Source organism: Melanotaenia boesemani, chromosome 1, assembly GCF_017639745.1.
Source record: "Melanotaenia boesemani isolate fMelBoe1 chromosome 1, fMelBoe1.pri, whole genome shotgun sequence".
NCBI classification, from domain to species: domain Eukaryota; kingdom Metazoa; phylum Chordata; class Actinopteri; order Atheriniformes; family Melanotaeniidae; genus Melanotaenia; species Melanotaenia boesemani.
This window is the reverse complement of record NC_055682.1, coordinates 14,541,494-14,554,032: the sequence shown is the minus strand read 5'-3', so window position 1 is coordinate 14,554,032 and position 12,539 is coordinate 14,541,494. Positions and strand designations below refer to the sequence as shown.

At 40.1% G+C, this 12,539-nt stretch overlaps 1 protein-coding gene across 13 annotated transcripts in view; it reads right to left on the bottom strand.

The window, feature by feature from the left end:
* Positions 1–2,446: 2,446 nt before the first annotated feature.
* Positions 2,447–12,539, bottom strand: part of baz2ba (bromodomain adjacent to zinc finger domain, 2Ba) — a 68,312-nt gene continuing 58,219 nt past the window's right edge. For 9 of the 13 annotated variants that reach the window (XM_041999115.1, XM_041999206.1, XM_041998870.1 and 6 more), the window contains 16 exons: positions 12,118–12,372; positions 11,549–11,772; positions 11,110–11,184; positions 10,802–11,033; positions 10,647–10,709; positions 9,934–10,078; positions 8,857–9,677; positions 8,522–8,774; positions 8,162–8,317; positions 7,773–7,933; positions 7,332–7,660; positions 6,607–6,742; positions 6,375–6,521; positions 5,824–6,125; positions 4,073–4,216; positions 2,447–3,899 (listed from right to left, as the gene is read on the bottom strand). In XM_041999115.1, coding sequence (XP_041855049.1) covers positions 3,743–3,899; positions 4,073–4,216; positions 5,824–6,125; positions 6,375–6,521; positions 6,607–6,742; positions 7,332–7,660; positions 7,773–7,933; positions 8,162–8,317; positions 8,522–8,774; positions 8,857–9,677; positions 9,934–10,078; positions 10,647–10,709; positions 10,802–11,033; positions 11,110–11,184; positions 11,549–11,772; positions 12,118–12,372 — 3,600 coding nt within the window. In that variant the 3' untranslated portion in view covers positions 2,447–3,742. The remainder of the gene's footprint in view (positions 3,900–4,072; positions 4,217–5,823; positions 6,126–6,374; positions 6,522–6,606; positions 6,743–7,331; positions 7,661–7,772; positions 7,934–8,161; positions 8,318–8,521; positions 8,775–8,856; positions 9,678–9,933; positions 10,079–10,646; positions 10,710–10,801; positions 11,034–11,109; positions 11,185–11,548; positions 11,773–12,117; positions 12,373–12,539) is intronic. The other 4 variants (XM_041999359.1, XM_041999665.1, XM_041999825.1 and 1 more) reach the window with 1 other exon arrangement.

The following is a 12,539-nucleotide window of genomic DNA, read 5'->3' as shown; positions in this document are numbered from 1 at the left end:
ACAACCTATCTGTATTATTGTTATTTGCAACTTGCGTTATTATAATGATAAAATTTTCATCTTAAAATTTAATTAAAAAAGTTGTTTATTGCTCTGCACAGCACACTGAGTTACTCTGAGTGCTGCATAAATTAAAAATATGAAATACAAGAAATATAAATCTGTGTTTTCTTAATCAATAACAAAACGTGAAAGCAAATGTTATATAACATAGATCCAATGTTAAATACGTGTCCAACCAGTTTATGAAATATGGGCAGACATGGGCCTGGAGTAGTGGGGTTAGGGTTTGGTGAGAAACTCTGTCCGTCTTGTATAAACTTGAATTAATTAGTTGATCAATAATCTTTCTATTTGTCTACTTTGCAATATAAGTAATGTTTATCTCTGTCCCGGCTGCAGTTAGTCCAGAATGCTGCTACGCTTTAACAAAAACATGATCACATTACCTTGATCCTTGCGTCTTTGCACTGGCTCTCTGTTCATTTTAGGACTGATTTTAAGATTTTATTATTTGTTTTAAAGATTTTACATGGACTTCCCCCACCATACATCACTGACCTCAAAACTTATGCTCCGAGTACTTTATACTATATAGTACATACTTTATGCCCGAGGGCCAGTCTTTACTTGTGTTACCTAGGACCAGACTTAAAACCAGGGGGGGGACAGGGCTTTTTCTATGGTCAGCCCCAGACTCGGGAACGCCCTGCACCCCCATGTCAGCACAGCCCCCACTGTAGAGTGTTTTAAGTCTCATCTTAAGACAAACTTTTATTCCTTGGCTTTTGACACTGCGTGAGTTGTGTGGTCCTCTGTGTCTTTTATTTTATTCTTTATTTTATTTTATTTATTTAATTATTTATTTATTTATTGACATGGTTTTATTTAACTTATTGTGGTATATTGATTTTGTGCACAGTACTTTGAAAATGTTTTGTTGTGAAATGTGCTATATAAGTAAAGTGATTGATTGATTGAGCCTTTCTTACCCCTGAACGATAAAGGATTTTGAGTTTGTTAAACCAATAAGTTCTTATCAAAGTTTAGATTTTGTATAATATTCTTTCAAATCTGTAATTCAGTGTTTAGTTGTTTTATACTGAAATGGATCAAAGCTGTTATTTAAGGGTTTCCAGACAGCCAAGAATCCCTGTAGCGGACACTGATTCTAAACAAACTTACCAATGATCCTGCAGGACATTATAGTTAGTGATACCTATTGATTGGCCACCGCTCACCAACTCATATCTTGACCACCCCCTTAAAAATTTCTGCCTCTGCATCCATCCACTTACTGTCCCTCCAGGATTGAATCATGGGGACAGCACCCTAAACAGGGAAGCCCAGACTTCCCTCACCCCAGCAACTTCTTCCAGCTCCTCCAGGGGGGGCTCAAAGCATTCCCAGGCCAGCCTAGAGACCTAGTCCCTCCAGCGTGTTCTGGGTCTTCCATGAGGCATCCTCCCATTAGGAGGTGTCCAGAACACCTATCCAGGGAGGCGTCCAGGAGGCATCCTGACCTGATGCTCGAGCCATCTCATCTGGGTTCTCTAGATGCGGAGTAGGAGTGGTTTCACTCTGAACCCTTCACGGATTACAGTTCTCACCCTAGCCACTGTGAAGAGGAAATTAATTTTATCCTTATCCACTAGTTTATATTTATTTTCCACTATATTCAAAAGCAAAGCTGTCATTTCTATTTATTATAATACCTTGGTTACTAGCTCCTTTGGGGTGCTGGCTAAGATTGAGTATTCAGCAAGTGAAACTTGAGATGAGTTTGTAAACTCTGAAACAATGACTTTATCCACACTGAATTTCACCAAGGACAATAGATTATTTTTAAATAAAACCTAAACTGTGCTAAAGGACTTGTCCCTGTCACACAATTAAATGAAGGATTTAAGTGTTGCTTTCACTAAGTTAATGTATTTTAGCTTATATATACAGTAGTTGAAGATTTTGTTTCCTCTGCTGTTGGTATTTATTGAAATTACTGATTCTCAAACTAAAATTCTTTAACCATCCATTTTATTTTGTGTGAACATCTAACAAACACACTGTAATGTGGTTTAATTTTCAATTATATTCTAAATGTTATTGTGAAAATCTGAGGAATCTAATTCATAAATACCTTTGAGCATTACAACTACCCCTTTCAAACAACTCTTTTTTTGTCCATCATTCATTATCAGTTTTATTTATCTAGAATTAATTAAATATAACTCTTGTTCCTAATATAGGGTTAAGTGTTCTTGTGTTTTTTTGCCACCAGTTTTGTCAGTTGTTAGAAGTGTGATGGACTTTTAACTATGAAGCACAGAAATCTGCCGACGTACTTACGGCTTCTTACTCAATACACAGTGAAAAAGAATAAACCCACCGATGCCTGAAAATCAGCTCTGTAGAGTGGAACTGAAATAAAACAAGTTTAAGTCTCATACGTTGAAAAACATCCTTTTAATAGGTCCGTGCCACACACTAGTGAAAAATAAAGCTCCTACAAAAGAATGATACTTTTATTTAAGATATTGTGGAATAAAAGTAACTTCAAGTACTTTTGACTTGGGTACAAAAAACTCTAGCTGCCTCCATCAGGCCACAACACACAGCAAGGTTCAACACAGTGGTTACGAATGGCCTTAGGTCCTCTGTATTGTGGCAGATAACGAGGAAATGCATTATGGAAGCATATTTGGATGCTTGTTGTTCCTTCCTTTTTTTCCTGCTATGATGAGGAATGATTTCTGTGTCACTGTCCAACTTTGGAGGCCTTGTTGGATTGAAATCATATAAAAAAATAATTGTCATAAGAATGAAAACTAAAAACAAGAACATCCCCTACATGCCCCTGTTGGAAGGGTAGGCACTACCAAGATTAAGGATACCACAGTGTTTGCAGAGGATATGTATATACTGTACAAACAATATTTATGATAATGTTTTCATCACGTTCACTAAAATAGAATGCTACAATCATTCTAAGGCATAAACAATATCTTAATATTCTTAAACAATTTGTACACATCGTTCCAAACAAGACATAATATTGACATTAATAAACAGTATATACACATGAATCACCATTGTCTGTTTCCTCTGCTGTTCCTGTAAATAAATGCAGTTTTACAGTTTGAACAAATGAATACAGTCCTCTGATGCCCCAAAGCACTGAACAGTGTAAACAGTTTTTTTTTTCTTGGCTTTGTTTGCTATTTGGGAAAAATTACAACACAAAGACACATTCCTTTTTTTTTTTAATTCAAAGCAGTTCAGATGATTCCTCCTTTTCATAGAAAATGAAGTGGACCTTGATTCATAAATAATTATTACAAAATTAAATACATTCACTATAATACGATTAAATAACAAAAGACTATTTACAAGTAGTGGAAAGTATTCTAGCGCAGATACATCAGTGACATTTGAGGATTCATTCAGTGCAGTGTTCTGAGACAGGGAATGGTATTGCACTAGGACACCCCATTTCTCTGGGACTCTTTGGGGCTTTTATCCCTGTTGTTATAAATCCAGCGCACCTCATGTAACAACGTTTTTTTTTTTCTTTTTTATTTTTCAAGGTATCATCTCTCTTAAGTACATCACAGGTTCCTTAGAAGGGGTTGACTTTTTTTTCCATCACGCAAAGCCACCACCTCCATGAGAAGAATGAAAGTAGAACCTGGTGCTCCAACATGAAAAGTCAAACAGGATCAGGTGGAAAAGTCTGAGCAGACTTTTAGTTTGTTTGTTTCAGAAGCTCAGTCCAGCGCTTCTCAAAGAATTTTCTCATGTTATGACCAGCTCGACCAATGTCTGAATTGTCTTCATTGAATTTTTCACAGTTATCAAAGACCAAGTTGACATCAATAATGAAAGTCTCCAGGTTTTGATACCTGAAAAGAGAAGAAAATCTTTAGGTCAACAAGCACAACTTACATACAGCTAATACTACAATAACAAAGAACTTAAAAACAAACAAACAAAAAAACAATCACTCTGACTTTTTGCAAAAGTCCCTGAAGGCTTTTAGCAGAAAAAAGAAGAAACAGAAGTGATGAGAACTTACTGGCTGCTCACAAGCTTCTCACGTATGGTGGAGAAGTCCATCGGTTTCTTGATGATCTTCCTGTAGCCCGGGACTGATTTCAGGTTGACAGGTGTGAGGAAAGGCCATGCATCCTGATGCCGCTCCAACTCAGCAAGAAGTACTCTGTTAGTTACACAAATAAACCCAGACAAGAATTTTAATTTGTGAGACAAAAAAAGTCTAGGGTATAACAACCAGAAACAGGCTTTTACTGGGATTGTTGTAAACCATTTATTTACTTTTATACTGAAAATGGACCACATGTGCAAAGCTGTCCAAGGAATCTGTAGCTTCTTTCAGCTCACAGTTTGACTCTACCATGAGTAAACTTTGACTTCTCTACTCCACAGAGGCAACGTTTAAGGTCTGTGTCAGTTGCGATTTTAAGCTAACCAGCTCTTTGGCAAGTTTTCTTTAAAAAAATAAAAATAAAAATCTACTCTCTTGCTGGACCAGATGCATCTGTCCTTTTTATCATGTCATTCAATATCAATCCAAACCTGTTACGATGAAAATCCCAGTTAGATACCAGCTTGTCATCCAAGGTATTTTTTTTTTTAACATGACCACACCTGTCATCAACAAGCAGATAGGGATGCCAATTTCTGGACATCATGGAGTCACCCTCAGACCAGGTTCTGCATGTGCCTCTTAGCAACAGGTGGATTTGTGGACATTTAGGCAGCTGTAAGCTTATCTAGCTCTCCTCCAATGAAACATTTAATGTGATTTCTGCTGAAATGACTGTTTAAATAAAAGTATTCTATTTGAATCTTGACAGTGATGAAACTCTTCTCTCATCATAAGCATATTACATTGGAGATTGGGTGAATTTGTCTGAGTAAGGATAACTGTAAAGACAAAAGTTTTTAAACAAAAAAAGGTCATTTAAAAGTGCGTTTTACTAAATTATATTAATTTAATACTGCTGAGTATGATTTTTCCTTAATGTGAAATGAATGTTTAAAAATTCAGTGTAAGCCTAAGAACCCTTTTAGTATAAAAGTAAACTGTAATGAATCTGCTTGATCATTTATTCTTAACTTGCCGCCACCTACACTTAAAGCATTCAGGTTGCAGATGAATAAGTATATTAGAATAAACTGGTTTATGCAGGGGGTTTTCAGCCTTCAGACAGTAAAGAAACTTAAGGTTGGATAAAGATGAAGAAGTGGACTGCACTGAATAAAATTTAACAATGTTAACTTACTGACCCGTTTCTTCATTCGTGTTTTTTTTTTTAATTTATTTTTGAGGATAAGATGTCATGGTCCCCCAGTGGCAAACAGCACAAACATAATTTTACTGAATGAAAATAGAAACCCTGCTCTTTATTTGCCCATTTGAGTGTTAGAACTACACTGATTGTGTGTTTTCTTTTTTGTTTGTTTATCCTTTTACCAACACATGATTGAACATACTCAGAACTGTTTGAACAAACTGATTAGCTTTTCTCTGAACTGAAGAGTTTCTTATCTCACGGTTTATCAACACAGAGTTCAGGGTTAGACGGTGAGTTTGTTCAACTTACTGTCTAGAACACGCATCCAATTGTGTAAATCACTGTTTGCTAACAAACTCGATTTGCAACAAATCTGTGAGAGGTTTCAGAGTCTAGACAAAACAGAAGCCTTCGGCTGCAGGAGATGGCAGAGACTAACTATTTAGAACAAGATGATACATACAAGAAGAATTCTACATACAGACAAGTGCAAGCATGCCGTGCATACCTGCATAATCCCAAGTCCCTGTTGTTGTCTCTTGCTGTCTTAGCTCGCTTCACACAGACAGGGCTCTCCTGATTGGCCAGAGTGAGAGCGGGTGAACTCTCCTCTGCTTTTCTCTTCCTGCTGGTATCCTTTGCTCCTTTCTTGGGTGTGCTGCTGGCACTGGCTGAGTCTTCTTCCAACACTTCCCCGTTCCCTGTCTGCTTCCCGTTCTTCTTCGCCTCGCCTCCTTTTTTACCACCTCCTCCACTAGAAGAAACTGGTTTGGCAGGAGGCTTTTTACTTTTAGGGGATGGACCACTTGCCTGTAAAATTAAACATGAATAATTACCTACGGTTAGGAGCAATTAAAAATTTGTAATATGATACACACTTAGATCAATTTATTCTAATTACAAAGAATGCATGATCTCAGCCATCTCCGCTGGCAGTTTTAATTAAAACATAAGTACGTTGGGTTAAAAAGCAACATAATAAACCTTTTTATTGCTGGGAATGGCATGGAAAACATATAAAAAGACATGGATATTCTTTCTTGTGACTGGGAATAATACCTTGGATATGCAGGCTGGACAGTACCAGTCTCCTTCTGGGATGCTGGTGATCTTGGGTTTGTGACAGTAAGTGTGACACCCTTTGTCACAGCCATCACACAACAGGAGCAGATCCTCATTATCCCCCTTCTTGCACATCTGACAATACTAAAAGATAAAACAATGTATCTTATTGAAAACAAGTCCACACTTCCTGAGGAGACTGTTTTCAGTCATTGGAAAATTTTCTCACCACTTTCATGATGGACCTCTCCCAGGCAATCGACTTCTGAAGCTGCTGGATACACATTGCCAGCTGGGCAGCACTACGCACTTCACTCAGGGCCTTCCTCCATACCTTCATACCATGGGCCACCTCCTCTTCACCACTGCGAGAGGATAAGGTGATGAGAATCAAACATGCAGGTATGCGTGTGAATGACTGGGATCATTTACACATTAATTAGTTTGGTATCAGTTGAACCAGTTGCCAACAAAACAGCAGACCATTAAGAGCTCCAGCTGTGCAGAGACATTCATGAGGATTTGAAGGGTGTAGGGTGCTGGGAAGAGGTACACACCAATTTTGTCAGGTAAAGGGGATGCTCATGCAGAAAGAGTAAGTGTATACTGTTTATTGGGAGCCATAAGTATGCCCATAACTGAGGTTACTGAGGCACAACACCATGCAGATGACTGTAGGAAAAAAAAGACAAAATAATGCCAGTAAACAATGAAACTGAGTGGAGCCCCTACCACCCCAAAACAGAAAACTGCACAAGACCTCCCCCCTCAAAAAAAAAAAAAAAAAAGAAGAAGAAGAAAAACACAAATGCAACAAGCTGCCACAAAAATCTGCTGTGAAAGCAGCAGCAAAGATCCTCATTTTTGGAGTAAGATGAGAAACAAAAAGCACACACACATAAGAAACGCTCTTAGTGGGAAAGGTGGGGAGCTTTGGTTGGAGAAATGACCTACCCTTCCCTGTCAGCACTAGTGGATGGGGCGGGGGCAGGGACAGTGACCGTACCCACATTATCCAGCCTGATCTGAATGGTGGTACCTAAGGGGCTCCTCAGGTACCTTCTCTCGATGTTGCGCTCCAGATCAGCCAGACGTGTCACTGCTATGTCCAACGGGTTGTCCGGGTGACGTATCACCCCGCCCTTCTCCCCACGATCCTCTGGATGCTCCTTGGAGTCCTTGTCTCCTGCGCTTCCTGGTGCTGCCGTTGATTTGGTGGGCGGCTTGTGTTCGTAGTACACCAGGTCTTCCCGCTCAGATTGAGGGTCTGGATACGTCCAGCCCTAGAAAGAAATCAGCTGTTAAATATTTTGACGTCCTGCAACTTAACATGTTTAATTTTTGCGTGCTCTGCTTACAAAACAGAGTATTTGTGTTCATGTGCTCCTAATTTACCTTGACCTGCAGGCTGGCTGCAGTGACTTTCCTCTCCAATTCCTCAACTTGCTGCAGCACAGCAATGTCCATTTCCATTGCTTGCTCCTCCACACACCAACCCCGCACCGACTCCACACTGACCTGGCTCTCCTCCAGCTCACGGAGCTCAATCATGGCCACTAGATAAATAACATGACACTTAAAACACGAAGTCACACACAAAAACGCTCACTGATGCAGGTAAACACACAAACAATGATTAACATAACTAAAGTATAATTAATACAGTGTTTTCAGCCGTTGAAGGATTATGAGGGACATGCTTTTAAGTCTGAACAACAGCACAGAAACTTCAACTATTACTATGTTTAATAATTACGGGCTGAAAATTCTGCATCAAGACTTACCATCTTTGTGTTTGGTGCAGACCTGAGGGATAATCTCCAAATATTTCTGCATCTGCCGCTGCAGGATCTTTTCTCTGATTCCTCGGTTGTGCAGGGCATTTACTAAACCCCTCAGCCCTTCAATGTCAGACACTCGCCACCACCCTGTCAGCATCTCTGTGACAATGAAAACAGACAAGCAGTTAGTGAGAAGACACTGAACTAATCAAAACAAAAAGGTATATTATGTTACACTTACTAAATTAGACATAGGAAAGCAGATGATTGCCTAATCTAATTATCTTGGTTTGTTAACAGAGGTAAAATATTTTCAGGCAGGTTGATAACATGTCAATTCCTTCTAATATTTTTGTTACTCACCTTCAGGGATGGGCCGAGGTGTGAGGTGGTCAAGGGACTTTGGCATCTCAAATGCAGTAGAGGGCATTGAAGAACTTTTTTCAATACGAGGTAAAGGTGATTCACTCTTACTAGAGATGCTTGCAGCTGTGTTGCCCTCAAGAGAGTGACCCAACATGGGACTGGGGCTGCTGCACAGAGGCAGGCTGGGACTTATAATGCCACTCGGCCAGCTTGCGAAAGAAGCTCCTAGCAATGGACCACCTGACTTCACCTGGAGAGAAAAGATGATAAATAGACGGGTTAACAGGGGTAGAAAAGAGCACCTGTCTATCTATTCCAGCCACTAGTCATACCTGCAGGGCAGACAGTGGGTAGTTGAGGAGGCCAGCTGGGTGGTGGGGGCTGGTGGAGGCAGAGGCAGCTGATGGGGTAAGTGGGAGGGCAGGGGATGGAGGTGGGGACCTGGGTCTGCCTGGGGTGGAAGATGCCTGAGGAGACCCACGAGGTGCTCCTGGAGGAGTAGTAGTAAGAGAAGAAAGGTCGCAGGGGTTGCGGGGAAGCAGACTAAACCAGTGTCCACTCCTCTCTGTCAGGACTCTGAGCAACTGGTCGTTGGCTTGGAATGAAAGGTGTGGAGATGGAGCTGGGGAAGAGGTTGGAGGAGTGTTTCCTGGGCTTTCCAGTAGAGCTGGCAGGCTTGGGAAAGATAAACAGGTTGAAGCTGGCGGAGGGATGTTGGTTGTGTCATTAATTGTCACCATGGAGGGAGTTGTTGCTGCTGCTGGCTCAGGAGTGCTGTGACTGGGGGAGGATGATGTTCCTTTGTTTGAGGCGATAGGAGTGCCCATGGGACCGCCGTTTTGTCTCACATGGGAACTCTCCTTCTCCTCTGCCTTTACAGACTCTTTACCAACATCCTTGCCAACATCCCGGAGCAAGCAGAGTTTGGAAACACAGCTTGGCTGCTGGTAGAAGAATGATTTGGAGTTTTTCTTCCCCTCATACTCCTTGTCCTCATCTTTCTGTTGCTCCAAGCTTTGTGTCCGGATGTTCTGCCCATCATGGCTGGCAGATTGCTCCTTCTGCAACTCTATTTCCTGGGGTTCCTCTTTTACTTTGACCTCCTCTGCTGCTCTTCTCCTCCTCTGTCGCTCCTCATCCAGCTCCTCTGGAGCTGCAGGGAAGAAAAAAAAGAAAATGCTTAAAATCTTTTAAAAGAACAACAAGATTTTTCTAGACTTTATTGTGGAAGATAAGTAGAGTTATATTAATATTAATGTTTATAGAAACCATCTCAAATTAGTCCTAAAAACTTAAGATGAAGTTACACACTGTCAGCATTTTTCCCCCTCCCAAAAACAGCTAAACAGTGTGTTTACAGCCTGTCCTCCCATCTATTAATTCAGCAAGTGTGTGTGTGCTATACCTACCTTCTCCACTCTCCATTGCTTCAATAAAGACCCCTCCACAGTGAGGTAGCACCCAGTACCGGCGGCGGTACCGGTCCTGTCCGTACATCATGCAACGTAAAGAGTGGGATATTTCAAAGAGCTTTCTTCTGGTCTGATGATGTTGCTGAAATGACATAAAACACATGCTAGGATTCCAAACTGCAAAGAACAAAAATATTTGTTTCCACCTAATGTCCTTTTCTTATCATTGTTATATATTAAGTACTTCACACTTTGCTGATGAGGTAATTTATTAAGCAAATGAATGACTTAATTAGCAAATAGCCCTATGTCAGCTATACATGTAATGTACTAAATGCAAGGGGTTTTTTCAATACACACTATATTAGATCTTAAAGAGGATGCAGCATTTTAAGATAATGTGCTCATCATCAGAAATGTAAGTTTTATTATGGGAGTTGCCTCATCTGTGTAAATAAGCACACATTTATAATAACCTAGTGAAACCCTGTAGTACCATGTGTAATAAAGATGAGAAATAAACAGTAATAATGCTCCATGTTTCTGTGATTTGTCTCTTTATGGTTGCTTCCCCAAGGGACTTTTTAATGTGATTGCATGCAGGGGAGTGTTCTGCATGCAATCATACATAATTGTCTAAAGCTTTAAATGTTTATGTTGATGATAATAAGCTTTGTTACAGCACATGCACATCTTAACTAAGGCAATACCTTTGCTAATTTTTCTATTTGCTTCTCCAGCTCCTCAATACTGGTAGCTTGGTCGACTTCATCCTGATGATACACAAAAAACAAACAAACAGTATCTGTCAGTAGCTGTGCAAAGTCAGCTATGATGTTTGTTTGGATAGATTTTTTATTTTTACCTCGTCATATGCCTCTACTTTTTTTACTTTTTTAAATTCTTCCACCTCCTCGTCCTCCTCGTCCTCTGCCTGGTCATCGCTGTCATCATCGTCGTCTTCATCGTCTTCGCTGTCTCCACCCAGTTTCCTCTTGCGTTTGGCGGCAGAAGATGGAGTGCCAACAGACTGGTTCTCTTCCACACCTGTGCTCGCCTCCCTCTTACCAGTTCGCTTGGCATAAATGGTCTTCAACCTGCATAAACGTAAAGATTCAGTATTACAATGTATTGAGAGTTAAAACATTAAATTTAAGGTTGAAGAAAACTTACTTCTTCAGTTTTCCCTCCATAATGATCTTGTCCTTCCTCATGTTTGCCATTTGATCCAGGTTCTTATCTATCTCACTGCAAGAGGAAACATAGGAATTTTAATAGCAGTCATACTGATGTTCATCCATGGTTCTTGGTGAATTTGATTGCTAGTATTGCTGAGCACAAATACTTGCAGAATTAAATGGACAGCAAACTGCTACTGGCTTTGTTAATTATTTTCCAATGCAATACAAAAATACTTTTTTGTCACTGCTTGTTTGTAGTGTATGTTTAAAATTTCTAAATTTGTGTTTTACTTTTGTCAAACCAGAGGAAAAAAATGTATTGTAGAACAATTTCTAGTTGCCAAAAATGTGTTGCTGAAGCAGAGGATATTAGGAAACACAACTACGGTTAGTTGGTCTTCCCACCTCTCAATTTCTGCTGCTTCTCTTACCTGATAACAGCTTTGCTGCATGCCAGCTCATTAGCCAGGAACCCGAGAATTGAGGCTTTCTGGGCAGGCGTGTGAGCCTGGAAGGCTTTGGTTTTCAGACTGAGGGCCAGAGGAGCCAGGTCTGTATTGGCACAATGGGCTCCCATGTACATCTGCAGCACCTCAGAGACATTATCCCTGTTGATGCCGACGTTTGTCAGGTGGTCCCCCAACATAGTTTTTGTCTGATAGAGAAGAAGATATGACAAAGATGTGAAGTCATTACCTTTGTTTGAATGCTTTATTAACACGTTTTTTGTTTCAGTGTTAAGAAAAAAAATTTAAACCTTAAATCTAATCTACAAATCTACATACTACAAATGCTGGTTTACACAATATGTGCTTACTTCATCATCTGTATAATTTGCACAGAATTACAATTATCATAATGTTTTTTATCTTAAAATCCCCATAATTAAAGCTAAATGCTAAGAGTATTTGCCATCAGGTGAAATGCTCAAGCTGGCACCATTGGTTTAAAATTATATACAAGGGCAGTGCATGACTCAGTGCCCACAAGAACTGCTCACCTTTTGCCCTGGTGGCAAGCCGGGATCGCAGACTGCTAAAGAAAGCAGTTTGACCAAAAGGTCTTGAACTTGGCCCATGCTGTCCCCCACATTGAGCAAGCCCTCCTGTAGCATTCCCAAGGTGGGCACATCCACATTCAAATCAAGTCCCAAAACTTTTCCAAATCCCCGCAAGAAGTGCATTAGCATCAAGCAGTCCGACACAGCACATCCTGGTAGGATGAGACCAGGAATGCGGGAGAATTCTGGAAGCGCCTGGAAACAATAAAGCAGGTTACAGTGAGATAAACTACAGTTTTTTTGTATATTTTGTAGTACTTCTCTTTAACCACTTGGGGGCACACATTCCCACACATAAATGTCTTCATAGACATGGCCTTGTATAGACTCTCAAAACAACCTTTAACTAGGTACACCAACAC